Genomic DNA, 21,520 nt, shown 5'->3' on the forward strand with positions numbered 1-21,520 from the left:
GATTTCTGTAATGCGCTCTACATGGGGCAACCCTTGTACCAAACCCGGAAGCTTCAATTAGTGCAGAATATGGCAGCCAGACTGGTCACTGGATGTCCCAGGGCCAGTCATATAACACCTGTTTTGAAAGATCTCCATTGGCTGCCCATTTGCTTCCGAGCGCAATACAAGGTGTTGGTTATAACCTATAAAGCCCTAAATGGCTTGGGCCCAGGGTATTTGGAGGACCGCCTCTCCTTATACAATCTGCCCCGCACCCTCAGGTCGGGCGGGAAACATCTCCTAAGAATTCCAGATGCACGCTATAATGCAACTCAGAGGGCATTTTCCATCTTAGCCCCACAACTCTGGAACACCTTGCCTGACAAGCTCTGCACAGCCACCTCCCTTGAAGCTTTTAAGAGGACCTTGAAGACCTTCCTCTTCCGCCAGGCTTTTCCCCCATGACTTTTTTTTTATTTCCCCCTTTTTACTGATGTTTTAGGCATTTTATCTTGTCACTCGTATTCTTATTGTACTGCCAGCTATTTGTACTGGGGGTTTTATGATGTTTTAACTGTTTTATACTGTATAATTGGGGGGTTGGAGGGGCTTTGTTGTTTTACACTTGTTTTTATATTTTCTGTACACCGCTATGATCTCCAAGGAATAGTGGTATAAAAATAAAATTAATAATAATAAATTAATCATCATCATCATCATCATCATCATCATCATCATCATCTCCATATTTATTCATATCCCACTCTTTTCCCAGAACTGGGACCCAGACTGGAATCCAACTGTGTGTTCCTGCAAGGGAGAATGGGGTTGGACTGGATGGCCTTTGTGGTCTCTTCCAACTCTATGATTCTATGAATTTCTATCCCATTCTTTTCCCAGACTGGAATCCAGCTGGATTCTTGTAGGGCAGAAAGTGGGGAAATGAAGCAAATGGGGAGCAGAGCAAAAGAAAAAGCAGGGGCATCACAATGGAGGTGTGGTGGGTGCGGACTTCACTGGGTGACACACCAATGATGTAACAAAAATAAGAGGATAAGATCAAAAATTACAGTGGTCCCTCCACATTTGCCTTGGTTAGAAGTGAAGGACCCTTGTGAACGCAGGAAAACTGCAAATAAAAAAGCACTATTCTTTTTACCTAAGAATACCTCTCTAGGGACCTCCAGGTCCTCCAGTGCAACTCTGTAGTCAACATCTGCCAGGAGTTGACCATAGAATCACGCTGGAGGACCTACAGATGCCTAGAGAAGTGAAGTCAAAGGCTTTCACGGCCAGCATCCATAGTTTTTTGTGGGTTTTTCGGGCTATGTGGCCATGTTCTAGAAGCATTTATTCCTGACATTTTGCCAGCATCTGTGGTTGGCATCTTAGTGTTTTCTCTAGGAACTCTAGCACAATTCTGTGGTCAACTTCCAGCAAAGTTACGTTGGAGGACCGAGAGATTCCTAAAGAGAGCCCATTCATCAAAACTGTAGATTATCAAATCGACAAAGGTCAAAGCTGCAAAATGTGGAGGTCCAACTATATACAAACAAATAACAAGCTAAGACCCACAAAGAGTATCATATAAGAAGTTATATGATCGAAAAGAGAGATTTCAGATACGTAAGAAACAGAAAGTTTAGCACAGTCTAGTTGATGAAAATACAATTACAGTATCAGTTTTTGGCAGCACCCAAAAGATTCATCTGATGTATTTGATAAGTAATCTTGCCAATGATAGGGTCGCCATACATCAGAAACAACTTGAATGTGCACAACACATACACAAATTCCAAAAAGCAAACCTTTGCCGTTTTATAACAGGAGCACCATTTTACTTTATCATTGCATTTAATAGGACTAGAGCATCCACATATGGTCCTGGATTTAAACCCCAGCAGATACCAAGGACCAGTTCTCCAATTGGGGGAGTGGGGCAGATTGTAATAGCATCTGGGAAAAAATGCCAATTGTTTTCTCTAACTTTTGAAAGGACTCGAGGAGTCGATACAGGTCTTTCAACTCTTTACAAGGGTCAAGTTTGTGTTGATGTGCGAAAGCAATAAATCTGCTTGCCCCAAAATCAAGTTTCTCCTTTCCTGCCTGGACTCTGTTGGCTGCAGTGACATCTAATGGTCTTGGGCAGAATTCCCCCTTTCCGCCTTCCTGCCGTTTTGATTCAGTGGGAATCTCTGTACCGTTTTCGTGCAATGCTCTTGACAGTGTGAAGATTGTTATCACTCAGCTAGTGCATACCTGTCTCATCCTCTGGATAAGCTGCCTGACACTTGTATTAGTTCTGGAAAGATTAGATCCGGCAAGTGGTAATATCAAAGATGGAGATGGAATGGAGCGCTTATAGTATCAGGTGAAAAGTATCTGAAATGCATCTTGCTAGCAGCTATGAATGGATTGGTGCTTTTGAGAATCTGCAAAGAAGAATTGGGGATGGAGAGCCTTCTCTGGCATAAAACCAGGCTCCGAAATGGCAAACCGCACACCCAGGAGGTTTCTATAGATGGTACAACAGCCCTTCCTATGGATGTCAAGGGGATGTGGGTTGTTGTCATGTGCCTTCAAGTCATTTCCAACTTAAGGTGACCCTATCATGGGGTATTTCTGAGAATGTGTGACTCGCCCAAGGTCACCCAGTGGGTTTCCATGGCCAAATGCCGGGAATCATACCCAGATCTCCAGAGTCATGGTCCAGTGGTCAAACCTCTGCACCACACTGGCTGTTGTTGTTGTTGCTGTTGTTGTTGTTGTTGTGTGCCTTCAAGACCTTTCCAACTTACAGCAACCCTAAGGCGACACAATTATGGGGTTTTCTTGACAATATTTGTTCAGAGGAGGTTTGCCATTGCCTTCCCTTGAGGCTGAGAGAGTGTGACTTGCCCAATGTCAACCAGTGGGTTTCATGGCTGAGTGGGGAATAAAACAAATAATAATAATAATAATAATAATGAACTTTATTTATACCCTGCCTCTCTGTCTACCCCTGCATACATCCATTCTTCTGTCATTGGTGCTCTGACCACTTCTGTCTTCCGATGGAGCTGATCTCCAATGAAACCCTCTTGATATATCAGGTCTTTCAAACAAAGATTGGAGACAAACTGGGTTTCAAAGGCAGTGGCTTTTTGTCTTGCTAATGGAATTTACACCTTGTTTCCTGGACTGAATTGCCCAGTATCCACATGGCCAGAAGGAGGAAGACCCCACTTGCATGAAGACCCTTCCATTCCATCAGAACAGAGGTCTACAACTACTACATCTGGGCCAAATGCAGGGCTGTGATTAATACCATCAAAATATTTTATTCTTTCTTTCTCTTGTATCATTTTCAACATCAAAACCATAGATTATCAAAGGAAGAAGCCAGTGGAGCCTAGAAATCTTGCAACATATATAATGTGCATTTTGGCTGGCCCAGTAAAGGTATCCCTGTTTTATGGATTGTAGATGATGCTGTACTTTGCTATATGGCCAACATGGCTTCCCCTGGATACACCCATTCTTCGATCATTGGTGCTCTGACCACTTTTCTCTTCCGATGGAGCTGAAACCTTCTTGATACAGAAGGTCTTTCAAGCAAAGAATGTCATTGCTTTTAAAAGGAAGACTGCAAAAGCGTCCGGTTATGGCACTGTCAACCCTGAGCCGAGTCCTTTTGTCCTTGAAAAAACAGAAATGTCATTTTCGGTTCCCCAAAGCCCCAGCCGGCATGGCAAACGGTCAGAGATGACAAGAGTTAAAGTCTAAAACATCTGGAGGGCCAAAGGTTTTGAACCGCTGGTCTAAATAAAGCAACAGAGAAAAAAGCAACTAATTACTGCTGGTGTTATATCCCTTCTGGAATCAACATCTGCCACTTTAACCTCTCTATTGACACTTATCATGATGCAAAAATTGATGGCACAGGGTTGAATCTCCCTTCTCTAAAATGCTGGGGACTAGAAGGGTCTTGGGTTTTGGATTTTATTTTCTTTTTACAGATTTTGGAATAGTATTTGCATATCCATCATGAGATATCTTGGAAAAGGAACACAGAATTCATTTTGTGTTTCATATAGACCTTATAAACATAGCTTGAAGGTCATTTTCTATGTAATATTTGAAATATTTTTGTGCCCAAAACAAAATCTGGGTGTGCGAAACATCAGAAAGCAAAGGTGTCAGTCTCTTAGCCACCCAGGAAAAAGGCTTTGGTCTTTGGAATATTTTGGATTTAGGAATTCCAGATAAGGCTCATGACGGATGAAGAAGCCAGTGGAGCTTCGAAAGCTTGCAACGTATATTTTGTGCATTTTTGGTTGACCTTAAAAAGTATCCCTGTTTTGTAGATTTTGGATGTGACTGGACTTTGCTACACGGCAAACATACACCAGATAAGTTTTATATTTCATACTTTGAAATACTGATGGAGAAGGCAGTGATGCTTCGAAAGCTTGCAACTTGTATTTTGTGCATTTTTGGTTGGCCAATAAAGTTTTGTGGATTTTTGACGTTATTTATGGCAAACATGGCTACCCCTAGCTCTGCATTATACTTCATTCTTAGAGATGCATTTTTTTCGCCTTGCCTGAATGGCAAATGGCCAGAAAATGCTATTATTAATACATGTGTTTCTGACTGGGGACTTATTCTTTCCAAAGCTGTTTGAACAGATGTTTGCCTCTGCTGCTGGAGAACAATCGGTCTGTGAAAATACCTCGTAAGCCCAGAAGTTAATGCGCCACCAGCCGCATGGACAACCTTGCCGCGAGGGAAAAGGTTTCTTAAATGCCAGGACTCCTCTTTCTCCATATTAGCGAGAAATCATTCTCTTCTGGTCAACTTTATGCATTATCTACCTTTCTCAGCCCTAACACAGGAACTGAATCATGCTGCCTCATAAACACCCACAATATTTATGCATGGATAGAAGACAGTTGCACCAGAAATTGTTTGCGTCTTTGCAGAGATGCCCCTTTCCACATGGAGAATCTAGTGTCTAAGAGCTTCCCAAGACCAAAACGTTGTCGTGAGCATCAGATGATTTAAGGGAATCATACTTGAATCATCATGAATCACTTTAGGGTGGCCTGGAAAGCAAATTATTTAGGTAATGGAGCTGAAAATGCACTGGGATTAGGCTGTTGTACAGTCAAATAATTCCTTGCTTCATTCAGCTGGTTGCATTGCTTCCAAGGGAACATTACATGGGCCATTGTCGTTTCTGCTGCTACATATGTATGAGGGTCACTGACTATGGAGGGCTGCATCTTTAATCAATAGGCTTAGGATGCATCTGCACTGTAAAAGTGATGCATAGACACCATATTAAGTGCTGTAGCTGCATACTATGGAATCCTGGGATTTGTATCCTGCTATTCAAAGGAGGCTTTAGGTTAGGATGTAAGTCAGGAGTCCGGCTGAGGAGATCCAGCCTGGCATAACCAGGGTTTGGATTCCTTGATGTTTAGCAATTTATACTTTCTTGGCCCTAGAGCAGTGGTTCCAAAGTTTGGGGCTTCTAGATGCTTTGGACCTCAGCTTCCATAATTCCTGATTGTGAGCCAAGTAGCCTGGGGCTTCTGGGATATGAAATCCAAAACAAATGGAGGAGCACAGGTTGGGAACCATTGCCCTAGAGCAGTGATTCCCAAACTCTGGTTCTCCAGGTGTTTTGGACTTCAGCTCCAAAAGGAGAAGGGCCTGGAAACCATGAAACCCTATGAGGAACGATTTAGGGAGCTGGGGATGTTCAGCCTGGAGAAGAGATGGTTAAGAGGTGATATGATAGCCCTGTTTAAATACTTGAAGGGATGTCATATTGAGGAGGGAGCAAGCTTGTTTTCTGCTGCTCCAGAGACTAGGACACAATGGAGCAATGGATGCAAGCTCCAAGAAAAGAGATTCCAGCCCAACATTAGGAGGAACTTCCTGACAATAAGGGCTGTTCAACAGTGGAACAAACTCCCTCGGAGTGTTTTGGAGGCTCCTTCCTTGGAGGTCTTTAAGCAGAGGGGATGTTTTGATTGAGATTTCCTGTATGACAGAAGAGGGTTGGACCGGATGGCCCTTGGGGTCTCTTCAAACTCTCTGATTGTATAATTCTATGGTTATAGCTCCCTGGAACCTCAGCAATCTTGGCCAGTAGTCTTGGATACTGGGAGCTGAAGTCCAGGAAGGCCAGAGATTGGGAACCACTGCCCTAGAGGAAGGCAATGACAATCTTGTTACAGAAAATGCGATCATAGGGTTGCCATGAGGTGACATTGACTTGGAGATATATTACAACAACAACATTTGAGTCCTACCCACATCCTTGAAACAACATATGTATCTGTTATATGCTGTTTCAAGGATTTGGGTAGGACTCAAATGTGTTGTTGTTGTAATATGCAGTGGGCCCTTGTTATCCAGTGAGGTTTGGTCCCAGGACCTCCGATGGATAGCAAAATCCACAGATGCTCAAGTCCCATCAAATACAATGGCATAGCAAAATGGTCTCCCTTATATAAAATGGCAAAATCAATAATAATAATCATAATAATAATAACAACAGTAACAACTTTTATTTGTTACAAAGACAACCAGAGTGGCTTACAATGTAAAATCCCAACAATGCACCATATAGATAACCCAATCTTCCCTCCCCCCATTAAAAACACAATTAAACATATAACAAGTTAAAACAACCTATTAAACAATCCATTGATTTAAAATTGTCCATAGAATTAACAGCAGTCAAAGTTTGCTATATGGAGTTTATCTATTTTAAAAATGTTTTCAAGTTGTGAATGCTTGAATCCATGGATAAAACAATCTGGATATAGAGGACTGACTGTTTCTTCTAGTCAATGCCAGATCATGGTGACCCTATGAGATATATATATATATATATCACATACAGTACATATAAATAATTATGGTGGCTTTTTAATGCAGTTCAGGAATGAGCAAGTATGGCCTTCGAGATGGTCCTACAACTCCCATCATCCCTAGCCAACAAAGCCAATGGTAAAGGATCCTGGAAATTGCAAAACAATTCCAGAAGCATCTGGAAGGCCCTGATGCAAATCATGTTGTGCTTTGGTATTTGGTTCCTCATTCCACCACTGCTTTCTTGCACGGCCAGCGCATGTTACATAACAATCTGCCTAGTGCCTCCGTTTAAGCATATGATTAGCTGAAAGCGTAAATAAAATTAGGTGCATAGTTGAAGTGCATGATTAAGTGCTTTCCAGGATTGGAGCCAAGTCTTGCAGCATTTCATGAGACGGTGGCTTGTTCCTTACTGGCTGGCTGACCGGAGTTGCCAAGCACGTGCTCAGTGCTGTTGTTGTGCCCTGGAACGAAAGCAAAAGAAAACGTCACAATCCTATCAAGGCAGAGCCCTGGTTTTGCACTAAGGAGACTGAGCTCTGCAACTTTCGGTTGGATTTATCGGTTCTTTCCCTCTTTTGGCTGGAGAGAAAGCGTCAAAAGATCGTGCAGCTCTGATTTCAATGGCAATTCCGGCTTTTCAGATCCCACCAGAAGTTGCCACGGACTTTCTCACATTTGTATACTAAGACTGTGTGCCCAGGACCACAGGCTGTACCTTGTTGGATTCCTCTGAACCTGCCACAGTTTAACCACTAACCCTAAATGGGTCTGATAGTGAAGCACTTTTACAAAAGGTCTGGTTCATAGAGTTGTACATAGGTCAAGCACCATTTTTACCAAAGCCTCCACCTGCCTATTGCATCCATTCTTGAAAAAAGCTGCAACAAGCTGCCATTGCTGAATAATCCCATCTCCTTGCCCTGCATTAATGATAAGGATGAAACGGCTCCCTCCACATTGCATTGTCCCTACCAGGAGCAATTTAGTATTACTTTACTAGCTACAGAGGGATAGAATCATAGGGTGGAAGGGACCACAAAGGGCATCCAGTACAACCCCATTCTGCCATGCAAGAAGACACAATCCAAGCACTCCCAAAAGATGGCCATCCAGCCTCTGTTGAAAAGCCTTCAAAGAAGGAGACTCCACCATTCTCTGAGGCAGCATCTTCCACCATCAGACAACTCTTACAAACAGGACATTCCTCCTAATCTTTAGGAGGAATCTCTTCTCTTGTACTTTGTATCCATTGCTCTGGGTCCTATTCTCTGGAGCAGCAGAAAACAAGCTTGCTCCCTCCTCAATATGACACTCCTTCAAATATTTAAACAGGGCTCTCATATCATCTCTTAACTTTCTCTTCTCCAGGCTAAACATACCCTGCTTCCTTTCCTCATAGGGCTTCATGATTTCCAGACCCTTCACCATTTTGGTCACCCTCCTTTGGACATGCTCCAGTTTCTCAGTATCCTTTTTAAATTGTGATGCCCAGAACTGAACACAGTATTCCAGGTGGGGCCTGACCAGAGCAGAATAGAGTGGCACTATTGCTTCCCTTGATCTAGACACTATACTTCTATTGATGCAGCCTAGGATCGCATTGGCTTTTTTAGCTGCTGCATCACACTATAGAGGCATAACCACACAGTCTCATTTTCACCTTTCGTTCTAGTAAAGGAAAAATAGGAAAGTGAGTGGCTGACGGTGCCAGTTTTTTCCTTACCCACAAGAAACTTCAACAGAGAGTCCTCAATATCTAAGGATTCCCTGAAATGTCATCATGAGTGTGCCTCCGTGAACACAATTTTAAGAAAGCGTCTTTAGCTGTGTGAATCAGAAACAAACCTCGCCCCACCTTGCAAACTGAAACGATAATCTTGACTAATTTAAAGTCAAGGCCTCATTATTTTCCCTGGAAGCAAATGGTCCTCTTTTGCATAATTTGGAAAATGTTGTTGTTAGAATGACAGCAAACGAAATGATTAAGCAATTCTGCTCCCTGTGTTCATTTCTGGAAAAGCTCAGTTGGGTAGACCGGGTGCATAACTCTACTCAATAATAGCCAAACAAAAGCTGGAAATCTTTATTTTCCCTCCCAGCAGACAATGAGTTTCTCACGGCATCTTGTTTGCATATGAACAAGGGCTTATTTGCATGGCAAAGATGAAAGCAATCACTTTTGATTTCCCCCATCAATGGTTAAAAGAACATACCTTGCAAACACTTTTGCAGTCATCAGACCTGCAAAGGGGAGATGCAGAGACTTTTGATGGAAGGAGGAGGTTGTTTTAAAAAGAGGACTTGTACCTACAAGCAGAAAAGCCAGCATGGAATAGTGGCCTGAGCATTGAGAACATGCTGGAGATCAGGGTTTGAATCCCTGCTTGGCCATGGGAACCCTTTGGGAGACCTTGGGCAAGTCACACTCTCTCAGCCTCAGAGGATTCCAAAGGCAAACCCCTCTGAACAAATCTTGTCAAGAAAACTCCATGATAGGGTTGCCTCACCAAACTACACATCCCAGGATTGTGTAGGATGGAGCTGTGGTAGTTAAAGTGGTGTCAAAGTGCATTATTTCTGCAGTGTAGATCCCCTAGGCCAGTGGTTCCCAAACTTTGGTCCTCCAGATGGTTTGGACTTCAGCTCCGAAAATGCCAGACTGTTGGCCAAGCTGTCTGGGGCTTCTGGGAATTGAAGTCCAAAATACCCAGAGGACCAAAGTTTGGGAACCATTGCCCTTGTCCAATGCTCAAAGCAATGCACCATGCCGGCACGAAATTTACAATGTTTTTTATTTTATTCTATCAAGAGTGGGGTTGATTTGATCTCAGCTGAGAATAAGGTGACATTGGGTTTTTTTGCAAAACATGGTGCAAACTCATAATGACTTGTATACCAAAGCCATGGTGAAGAAGACATTGCTGTGCTCCATGATCTGCTGTAGAATTTAGCTTTGCTGATATTTTATCTGGACTTCTTTTTCATTGTATTCTGGTGATGGTTTTATGACATTATTTTATTGGGGTGGCATGGGGCAGTATTTTTTCTTTGATTTCTTATAAGCCGCCATAGATATGTTGAGGTGCTTGCTATATGGATTTCTTATAAGCTGCCTTAGATATCTTTGGGTTTCTTCTATATGCTTCATCTTGAACTATGGTTCCCTTCTTGTTTGGCCCTAGTAGGCGCTCTTGCATCCAACGCCTCTTGGTTTTGAAAGGCTATACCTGGCAACGTTGTGAGTTTTTTTAGCACCTTCTCAAATGACCCATTTTAATAACCTGAAAGCTATTATATAACAAGCAGCCATAAATTAGTACAAGGCCCCGGGGGAGAAAACCCTCACCGTTCAGCAATGAATAGTTAATGCAGCAAAGTGTTGAGCAGGTTATTAGTTTTCACTGTACAAATGCTGATCGGGGAATGCTTTTTATATAAGGTGTTTAAAAGAAAATATAATTAACCGGGTGGTGTGCTTCTGTTGCAGCTCAAATTGAAATTATTCCATGCAAGATCTGTGGAGACAAATCATCAGGAATCCATTATGGTGTCATTACCTGCGAGGGCTGCAAGGTAAGCTTTTTAAACATACATATGTACACTGTATTCTTCCTCCAGACGCATATGCATGCATATGGTTAGGGAAAACACTGTCTGTTCTAGATGGAAAAAATTGATTTTGCACCCTGCTTGTACAGTTATGGACAAATGCAATTGGTACCATCAATAGGTTTTAAACTATTTAGCTGCATTTTGTTCCTTAAATGGTGTTTGTCTATTTTGTATTCATTCTTAAAACTTCATACATACATACATACATACATACACTACCTTGGAGAATGGTGGCGTCTCCTCCTTTGGAGGTTTTTAAACTGAGGCTGGATGGCCATCTATCCCAGGAAGGGCTTGGATGGTGTGTTTTTTGCATGGCAGAAGGGGTTGGACTGCATGACGCTTGGGGTCCCTTCCAATTCTATGATTCTGTGAAACCCAGGGATGAAGAAAAGAGAAATATGTTGGCATTTTACACCTCAATTCCCTTCTGGAAGCACAAGTGTCCAAGGAGCTGAGTATGTTTTTCCTGGGGAAGAGAAGGTTAAGAGGTGACATGAAAGCCATGTTTAAATATTTGAAGGGATGTCCTACTGAGGACAGAGGATGCTTCTTCTCTGCTGCCCCAAAGACCAGGATATGGAGCAATGGATTCAAACTGCAGGAAAAGAGATTCCACCTAACGTTAGGAAGAACTTCTTTATTGTAAAAGCTGTTCAATAGTGGAAGGCGCTGCCTCGGAGCGTGGTGGAATCTCCTTATTGGGAGTTTTAAAACAAAGGCTGGATGCATCTTTCAGAGGTGCTGTGATGGTGTCTGATGCATGGCAGAATGGGGTTGGATGGCCTTTGGGGTCTCTTTCAATTCTGTGATTCTGTGACCCTGTTCCCCCAAATATTGGTTGAATGGACACTGGGGTTGCCATATTGAATTGGAGCAGGGGCCATGATGTCAATAGGGTTGGTGTCACTCCAATGCAATAACTCATGTTGTCATCCCCAGGCTACCTGGAACATCCCCAGTCAGGCCAATGGTCCCTCAGGAATAGATGGGGCTGCTGTGGAAGGGAAAGGTTTTGGTCTACTTGTCACTAATGGCTAGTGGACCAAGGCACCCAGAGGCCCCAGGCCGTTTCAACCTACCTGCCTTGTTTGCAACTCTAAACAAGGTCCAGGCATCACCTGGAGAAGGTTGTGGCCTCTAGGTAGTATCCTCCAGACCCATGGGTGGGTAGACCAGGTCCTTTCCAGGATCTTCAGTTTCCAGGAGTAGCACTCTCTTCCAACACTATGATTCTATGACCCTATTCCCCCAAATATTGATTGAATGGACACTAGGGTTGCCATATTGAATTGGGGCTGAGGTGGTGGCATCAATTGCGTTGGTATCACTCCAGTGAGGTAACTTGGGTTGTCACCCCAGGCTACCTGAAACACCCCCAGTCAGGCCAATGGTCCCACAGGAGTAGATCAGGCTGCTGTGTTACCCATGCCTCCCAGATTTGGGCCATTAGCAAACTTGATAAGGATTACCCCCTCCCCATCATCATCTAAAGGAGTGGCCCCCAACCTTTGGTCCTCTGAATGTTTCGCAGTTCAGTCCCCAACTTGACTATTGGACATGTTGGCTGGGGCTTCTGCAATCTGAAGTCCAAAACAAATGGAGGACAGAAGACTGGGAACCAGTGATCTAAATCATTGATGAAGAGTTGCAGAGGGATGCGGAGAAAACTTTCAGCAATGAAAGCCAAGAGTTCTGTTCATCCCAAAAACGAAAGCTAAGGGAGACCAGCCCATCCTCTTCCCACCTGGGATGTTGCTACTCTCTGTGACACACCTCAAATTCCTTGGTACATCCAGGTTTTATTAAATCCATTCTAGTCCCAGATGTGATCCAAGCAAACAGAAATCACGAATATTTTAGCACGCTTATTCCATCCATGACAAATTAGGTTTGGCATTTATTTCATGTGGGCCAAGAAGCCACAAAGATTTCAGTAACCTTTGAAGGAGTTTTTCGCACTCTGCAATATTGGGGTGTTGTCCCCTTGTAAATGGATCTATTATATAGAGAAAATAACTGTGTCTTCTTTGAGTCTGGAATTATGGAAACCTTTCTACCCCTAGCAGTACTTATTTATGGGATATATTTACTTTTCACCCTCTGCTTGAATTGAAATATTGCGTCCTTGATGTATTTCGGCTCCCGGTGCTCTGGCCTTGGTTTCAAATGAATCTCTCCAACACACCTTTACAACTTATTTCTAGCACAGTGCTGCACACAGTCCTTGGGCTACTTTTAGACCTGGAGGAGTGGCAGTTTTTAATAGAGATCTCAAGCAGAAAATGCCGTTCTCGCACTTTCAGTGCAGTGTGACTGCCATAACTCAATGATACGGCATTCTGAAATTTGTATTTTTGTGAGATCATAGAATCGTAGAGTTGGAAGAGATCCCAAGGGCCACCCAGTCCAACCCCATTCTGCCATGCAGGAACTCTCAATTAAAGCATACCTGACAGATGGCCATCCAGTCTCTGTTTAAAGACCTCCAAGGAAGGAGACTCCACTACTCTCCGAGGAAGGAGTGTGTTCCACTGTTGAACAGCCCTTGCTGTCAGGGAGTTCCTCCTAATGTTGAGCTGGAATCTCTTTTCCTGCAGCTTGCATCCATTCCTCCAGGTCCTAGTCTCTGGAGCAGCAGAAAACAAGCTTGCTCCCTCCTCAATATGACATCCCTTCAAGTATTTAAAGAGGGCTATCATATCACCTCTTAGCCTTCTCTTCTCCAGGCTAAACATCCCCAGCTCCCTGAGTCTTTCCTCATAGGGCTTCATGGTTTCCAGACCCTTCGCCATTTTAGTCACCCTCCTTTGGACACACTCCAGTTTCTCAATGTCCTGTTTGAATTGTTTTGCCCAGAACTGGACACAGTATTCCAGGTGGGGCCTGACCAAAGCAGAATACAGTGGCACTATTACTTCCCTTGATCTAGACACTATACTTCTATTGATGCAGCCTAAAATCGCATTGGCCTTGTTAGCTGCTGCATCGCACTGTTGACTCATGTTCAATTTGTGGTCTGCTTAGACTCCCAGATATCCCAGAATTCCACAGCATTATGCCATGGAAGTTTAAACAGTGTCAAACTGCTTTATTTCTGCAGTGTAGATGCAGCCCAAGTGCATCTTGGTTAGCTTTTGGATGTGATCTTGGTTAGCTTTTCGGGGGTTAGGTACCATCTTGAAATATACTTTATGGGCGTTTTCCCTTAGATCTTGACATGCTGTGTATCTTAATCTTTTGTTCCATCTTATCTCCCATTGTTGTAATTCCATTGGATGGCCTCTGTTTTGGGACCATTTAATCCTATTTTCTTGGTAGAATGATAGACTATTATTTTATTTAATAACTGTTGCAAGAATGATATATGCAAAGGAATGGAAATCAGCGGGAAATACTTATTGTCTGTCGGGATTGCTATAGTTGAGTCAGAAATGGAGTCATATTATCATGTTGTGATCTTGTGTATTAACAGTAAAACTGATAAAATTTGGCACTTAAGCTTTATAATGTTGTAAGAAGAAAGATCAATACAAACAGGAAAAAATTCTTTATGGAGACCAGCATAGAAGAACAGAAATATTGAGAAAATAACGAAATTGTCATAAACTTAAATAGAGAGAAAGCGCCAAGAGACTGAAGGGATGGAAGTAGTGAATGCTGAAGGGAATTTATGTTGGTGAGAAAGTTATATGTATGTTATATGTTTGTAATAGACTGGTAATAATAATAATAATAATAATAATAATAATAATAATAAATTTTATTTATATCCTACCTCTCCAGTTGGATCAAGGCAGCTTACAATAAAAGTGAAATACAGTGCGCCCGTGCCATACATGGGCACACTATACGTGGCTTTCAGCATACTCTGAAAGCTGTGAGGGAGCCTGCGGGAGCGTGTGGGGCGCAAGCGGCGGTGCGTCCCATTAAGCTTAATGGGGCGTGCGCCCATGGCGTGTGCCGCTATGCCGCTGCACCATGCACGAGCCCCATTACTTTCAATGGGGCTCGAACATACACAGGTTTTTTTTTACATGGGGGGGTCCGGAACGGATCCCCCGCGTATAAAAAGGGTGCACTGTACAAATACAAAATGCATTAAAATACAGAATAAAACCCCTCATCCCTCCCTCCAACACAACAACCCTAGTAGATGTGTGAATGAAAACATCTGTATGATTTGTTATGATTGTTTTATTGTATATATTTTTTGTTTATAAACTCAATAAAATATTAAATAATAATAATAATAATAATGTGAATGCACTTATCAGAATAAAGGAACCTGTTTAATTTACCTCCTCAAGGGAAGCGGGGAAAACGTCCATCCGCGTTTTGTGGTTGGATTTGTTTTCTCTTTCCGCTCTCCGTTGCTTTTCAAGCCCGGCAGAGACGTGAGCTGCTCCGCAAGCATTGGGTCTTTTGACAATTTTCGTTTAATGAATTGATTCCTACAGTTCATTAACATGCCCACTTCCACTTCTGTATACACATATGTCTTAATTAACTGCTCATTGGCTGTTTAATTACAAGAAAACAGCTGACAGCTGCCTTGTTGCATCCTAATGGCAGAGACTCCGGGAAAAAAAAAAGGATGCACACCAGCCTGCGACAACAAAGACTTATTCATAATCCTATGATTTATGGCGAACACTTGCACGTTTCCATGTATCATTACATTTTGCAATATTCTAGTAATTGCCAATTAGGGATCGGAGGGTTGCGCTCCCCTGCGCTTATTCTGCATTTTGCAAAACTCTCTGAATTTAGCTTTTAAAACAAACAAAAAAAGCAAAACACAATACACACAAAAAAGGTTGTTTTGATTGGAGATGTTAAGACACTTGTGGGATGACAGAGCAAAGGTTTCTGAAGCATTCTGACTCTGTATTACTCTATGGCTGCATCTGCACTGCAGAATTAGTGCCGTTTGATACCACTTTAACTGCCATGGATCAATGCTAGGGAATTCTGGGAATTATAGTTGTGGCACCAGTGTTTTCTGACAGAGAGGACTAAATGTCTCACAAAACTACATTTTCCATGATTCCCTAGCTTTGAGTCATAGCAGTTAAAGTGGTGTCAAAGTGGATTACTTCTGCAGTGCAGATGCAGCCAAAAAAATTAATAAATTTGAAATCCAAAATAGTTCCAGTTCCAAGTGTTTTGGACAAAGGAGGCATGACCTGTTGTGTCATTTTAAACAGTTTTAAACAGTTTTATCATGTTGTACTGTATTTTATTCATTTAATAAGCCATCTATTTTAATATTGTAATCATTTAATCCCATTTTAATGTACCGCTTTTCTATGTTTTTAAATGTACTGTTCTTTGAATATAGTTCTGGGGAAAGAATGGGATAGTATTACTAACAACAACAACAACAACAACCTGTATCTTTAGCCAATGTCTGCATATTCCATAATAAAATTTATTTTAGAAAAATAATAAATCCTCAATGGTACATCTCCTTCGGAGGATTCCTTTTACATTTAAGCATGTGGTCCCTTTGGAAGCTGGCAGTGATGAATAATATTGTAATGTCAAAACCAACCAACCAAACAAAAAGGTATACTGTAATATAGGTTATTAAATGTATGGTGCTAGATAAGCCATGCACAAGGCTCTCTATTGGAGAACAAAATAAGTTGCATATTGTTTGAACCCACATGAACCATATAAACCATATAAACAAGAAAACTTGCAAACACTTGCAGTGCAAAACGCTTGCAGTAGGGGTGCAGTGACATTTTTTTTCTCTGTAGTAATATTACATTTTGTCATTACTTTGCAGGGTTTTTTCAGGAGGAGTCAGCAAAGCAACGCCACGTACTCTTGTCCCCGTCAGAAGAACTGTCTCATCGATCGAACGAGTCGAAATCGGTGCCAACATTGTCGGTTGCAGAAATGCCTTGCTGTGGGGATGTCGCGAGATGGTGAGCTTTACTGGTTCGGCTCCGCTGTCTTGGATGTGCGATACTCCTTAGCTTTGGGCTGGTTCATCCCATCCTTAAAATCTTACTCTTTAAATATCCTGCACCTCATAAGTCATTGACCCACCTAGTGGCTTTCAGGGTTGCTTACCGCCGGCGTGCGTACATGGTCATGCACCACATTTCCCACACAGTGTGACAAAATGCCACCATAAACATACACCCTGTTGTATTTTAGTAAAGATTGGGTCCTGCTTCATCCAGACTCCGTGGCGAGAGGATGTTTTATTTGGCCAGTGCAGACAGGACCTCAATTGTGTAAATTAAATATGCCTTCTGTTGCATTTCATTTAACGGAAATCTAATTCTATTTCTGAAAAAGAATCATCTTAAAATTTGGCCTTTTGATGACTGTTCCTGGATAAGCCACCTTCTTAAATGCTTCTTTTCCCCGGTGCAAAATATCTGATTTTACTAATGCTAACCAAAGGGAAGAACCCCAGTCCTCTGACTTGAAGGGTCAAGCAAAAGTGTATTGCGATGTTGTTGCAATTTGCCTTGAAAGCTCCTCTACCCAGAGAGGCTTGTGTTATGTCCGTCCTCCTAACATAGCACTTTAGTACTACAGTTGATGGAAGTTGTGAAGATTTTCATGCCTGATCCATCTTACCATGCATCTACACTGTAGAAATAATGCAGTTTGACACCACATTAAGTGGAATCCTGAGATTTGTAGTTTTGCAAGGTCTTTACCATTCTCTGCCAAAGAGTGCTGGTCCCTCACCAAGCTACAAATCTCAGGATTCCACTTAAAGTGGTCTCAAACTGTGTTATTTCTACAGTGTAGATGCACCCCAAACTGGTGCAGCCTATGCAATGAGAATAGGTTTTATTCTCAACCTATGAGAATAAAAAAATCTTATCTCATGTGACTATATTTCAGCTGTAAAGTTTGGCCGAATGTCCAAAAAGCAGAGGGACAGCTTGTACGCAGAAGTGCAGAAGCACCGACTGCAGCAACAGCAGCGGGATCACCAACAACAGCCTGGCGAGGCGGAGCCGTTGACGCCGACATACAGCATCACCACCAACGGGCTGACGGAGCTTCACGACGACCTCAGCAATTACATTGACGGACATACCCCCGACGGTAGCAAAGCGGACTCCGCCGTCAGCAGCTTCTACTTGGACATCCAGCCGTCTCCGGACCAGTCGGGGCTCGATATCAACGGCATCAAACCAGAACCGATCTGCGACTACACGCCGGCTTCGGGCTTCTTCCCATATTGCTCTTTTACCAATGGAGAGACATCTCCGACAGTCTCCATGGCAGAATTAGGTAATGGTGAAAGTCGACGGGAAAATCTGTGTTGTTTCTGTAATAGCTTTTCTACGTCTTAAATGCAACATCTTTTGGCTTTGGGTCCCTGAAACGACACACAGACTTTGGGTTTTGGGTATGGCTGTAACTGCGTAGGCTGCTCTTACTGACTTCATCCCATAGAATTAATATTAATACTGTATTATTATTGTGAAGTCAAAGGCTTTCATGGCTGGCATCCATGATTTATTTTTTTTTTTGTGGGTTTTTGAGGGCTATGTGGCCATGTTCTAGCAGAGTTTCTTTCTGATGTTTCACCAGCATCTGTGGCTGGCATCTTCAGAGAATGCTGGCAGTGGAAGTGAATGGGATATATACTGTGTGACTCTAGTTTGGGAGGAGTCATTTCCATGTTAATATGTATTGTTCTGTTGTTGAACGGTAAGGTCTCAGGGTGCCTATTTAATTAATGATCCATTGTCTGATAATAGTATTATTATTATTATTATTATTGACAGTAATAATAATGATAATATCAACAACATTGATTTATTATGCCCTTTTCACCAAAGGGTGGAACATCAGACATGCTGGATATACTTATGTATAAATCCTGGGATAGTTATAGCAAATTCCTAAGTCTTGGTGCAGTGATTCCTCCACATTTTCTGGGGTTCGGGGTGAAGGACCCCCCATGAATGTGGAAAAAAGTGAAAATTAAAAAAATATTCTTTTTAGTTAAGGGAACACCTCTCTAGGAATATCTAGGTCCTCCAGTGCAACTCTGTGGTCAACGTCTACCAGAAATTGATTGTAGAATCATGTGTTTTCTCTAGGAACCTCTCGGTTCTCCAACTCAACTTCTGGTCAATTTCTGGCAGAGTTGCGCTGGAGGGCCGAGAGATTCCTAAGGAGAAAATACGATTCCAAATGGCAAATAATCAAATCTGCAAAAGTCAAATTTTCAAATCTGGAGGGACAGATTCTGGTTGCATTTGCTTTAAAAAGAAAAAGACCTCTCTCCCTGTGACCCTGGAAAACAAGGCCAAGACAGCATCCATAGTTTTGATCAAGATGGATCGGTCTTCTCACTTAGAATAAGCTGATTTGTACGTTGATTTGTTGAATTTGAGAGAGAGATATTTATCCAAGGCCACTTATCCAGTAACCGCTCACTCACAGTGACATGCAATGAGAAGTATAACGCATTTTGGAAATAAAAAGAAGCAGAAATGGATGTTGGAGCCCCGTTTTTAATATTGCACAGATGGACAGAAGGAAACATGTGTAGTTTAATGGCTGGCTAGACTGAACACGTACGAAAGTAGCTGCAGGTAACCTTTTTTTAATGCATGCCGTTTCTTGTTCACTCTCGGCTTTAGAACATCTTGCACAGAACATTTCTAAATCGCACATGGAAACCTGCCAGTACTTGAGCGAGGAGCTCCAACAGATAACATGGCAAACGTTCCTGCAAGAAGAAATTGAGAACTACCAGAGCAAGGTATTTGCGCGGATGTGCATATAGGATGTGCAATCGTGGCATATAGTCCGGTTGTTAGTCTCGACTAACGCGGACCTATTGATTCACTGGAAATGGCGTCAGTGTTGAATTGCCAAGTTTCCATTGATTCGGTAGGTCTGCTTAAATTGGGATGAAGAACTGGAATTAAGCCATTAGTTGCATCTGTACTGCAGAATTAATGCACTGCTTTAACTACCATGCTTCAATGCTGCGGGATTCTGGGATTTGTAGTTTTGCAAGATATTTAGCTCTCTCCTTTCACAGAGTTTTGCTGCCACAACCATTACCTTTCCAAAGTTCTGCTTTCATTTAATGTCATATGATTTTGGTTATCTAACAAGGGTAGCTAATTTCTTTAACTGAACATAATAGTTTTGTTCATTGTCTCTTTGGCTGCCGCCACACTGCAGAATTAATGCAGTTTGATACCGCTTTAACTTTAACTACAAATCCTGGGATTTGTAGTTTGCTGTGGCCTCAGATCACTCTGAGAAAGAGGGCAAAATATTTCACAAAACCACAAAGCCCAGGATTTCCTTAGCATTGGGTCTTGGCAGTTAAATGAGTGTCAAACTGCATTAATTCTGCATTGTAGATGCATCCACGGTCTACTTGATTTTAAAGGTATGTGAGCAAACGTTTTGATTTGAATGCACTTTATAAATCAACGTTACATTTGGTCATATAACTAAGTTGGCATGCGCCATGCCTACATGATTTTTAAAAGGAAAAGTAATGACAACCCTTAGGTTGGGAAGGTTGGGATACAATTATGGAAGCGATTGTTGTATTTTATGCATGTTTTACTGTTAGCCGCTTTGATCTTCTGGAGGAGCGGGATATAAACTATTACTATTCCTCAAGAACTTCAGTTCCATCCTGCAGCTTATGCCATTTTAAAAAGATTGCTCCCGGTGCAATTGCAATAATAAAAACAATAAAACAGAGACCGTAAGGAAACAGCAGCAAGAACAAACCAAAGCAGAACGGTGGGAAGGCAACTGATGTAAGCCAAATACCTGGCGAAAACAGGAATGTCTTCACTGCTTGCCAAGGTTTTTTTTAAAATTTGATTCAACATGCAAAGCCACAAGTTAAGTGCGCATTTGCATGAAATACTCCTAAGCGTTGCATTGTTTTTAGCAGTGTTCAAATGCTCAGAGTGACAGGCAGCTAATCACAGCAATGCCTTTGGCTCCCTCTGGCTGTCAGAGAGTTGCAATAAATATAAAGTGTGCTGTATTTTTTTACCTGGAAGAGCTGCTAGGATTTGATACGGATGAGTAACTTGAGAGTCTGTTTTACTTTTCTGTTCTACTTTCTGTTCAAATGAATTGCAAATTTCACTTAGGCATACAAGTTCAAAGTTTGAGTCCTAAAGAAACCCCTTTTTGGAGTTTGCCCACAATTGGAGCCAAAAGCATTGTTTTGGAGGAAAACATAGTCTTTTAATCATCTTTAATGCCTATACTGTTCAGTATTGTTAAAAGGCGACAACAAAGAAAATGATATCCTGTGATTCGTTTCTTGCATTCTTGCAGTTTTTGCAAAAATCAGTATATCAGTGGAAGACAGATTGCAATGCAACATAACTCTATCAGAGCTGAAATAATCTGGCTAAATATACAACAGGTTTATCCTTGTTCCTGTGTTGTCCATTCATTACACACACACAAATGGGGAAAGGGTCTTGTTTTGCTTGTTTAAATTCTTCTTTCAGGAAGTTAATTTTATTATTTATTTATTTATTTATTTTTGCAAAGCTGGAATAGCAACCTAATGTTAATTTTCTTTCTCTTTCAACAGCAGAGGGAAGTTATGTGGCAGTTATGTGCGGTGAAAATAACCGAAGCGATACAGTACGTGGTGGAGTTTGCCAAACGCATTGATGGCTTCATGGAACTGTGTCAAAACGATCAAATTGTGCTTTTAAAAGCAGGTGCGTAAGTGTCCAGAGAGACTTTTTGCAAAGGTTATGTGTTTTTAAATATTTTTTATTGATTTTTTGGAAAATAATAATAAAAAATGGTACATCGCGTATTTATAAGAAACAAGACAAACTGTTCTCATTATTTACTTGTGTCTTAACATATATTGTACCTCCCTTTCTTTCATTTTTCTTCACGACTTTAAATATTCTTGTACAGTCTATTCTGTTCAAATACATTTCACAATTCTCTAAGTGTTTAAGTCCACCCAAAAGCCTTTCACCTTTTAATAACTAATATTATTTTCAAAACATTAGTGAATGACATAAAAGATGCCAGC

At 41.7% G+C, this 21,520-nt stretch overlaps 1 protein-coding gene across 2 annotated transcripts in view; it reads left to right on the forward strand.

The window, feature by feature from the left end:
* RORA (RAR related orphan receptor A) overlaps nt 1-21,520 on the forward strand; it is a 92,927-nt gene that overhangs the window by 64,374 nt on the left and 7,033 nt on the right. For both annotated transcript variants that reach the window (XM_089538333.1, XM_089538332.1), the window contains exons 2-6: nt 10,346-10,431; nt 16,268-16,409; nt 17,350-17,745; nt 19,110-19,231; nt 21,059-21,191. In XM_089538333.1, coding sequence (XP_089394459.1) covers nt 16,397-16,409; nt 17,350-17,745; nt 19,110-19,231; nt 21,059-21,191 — 664 coding nt within the window. In that variant the 5' untranslated portion in view covers nt 10,346-10,431; nt 16,268-16,396. The remainder of the gene's footprint in view (nt 1-10,345; nt 10,432-16,267; nt 16,410-17,349; nt 17,746-19,109; nt 19,232-21,058; nt 21,192-21,520) is intronic.

Source organism: Sceloporus occidentalis, unplaced genomic scaffold, assembly GCF_023333645.1.
Source record: "Sceloporus occidentalis isolate IW3139 unplaced genomic scaffold, rSceOcc1.0.p SCAF_9, whole genome shotgun sequence".
In the NCBI taxonomy this organism is placed as follows: domain Eukaryota; kingdom Metazoa; phylum Chordata; class Lepidosauria; order Squamata; family Phrynosomatidae; genus Sceloporus; species Sceloporus occidentalis.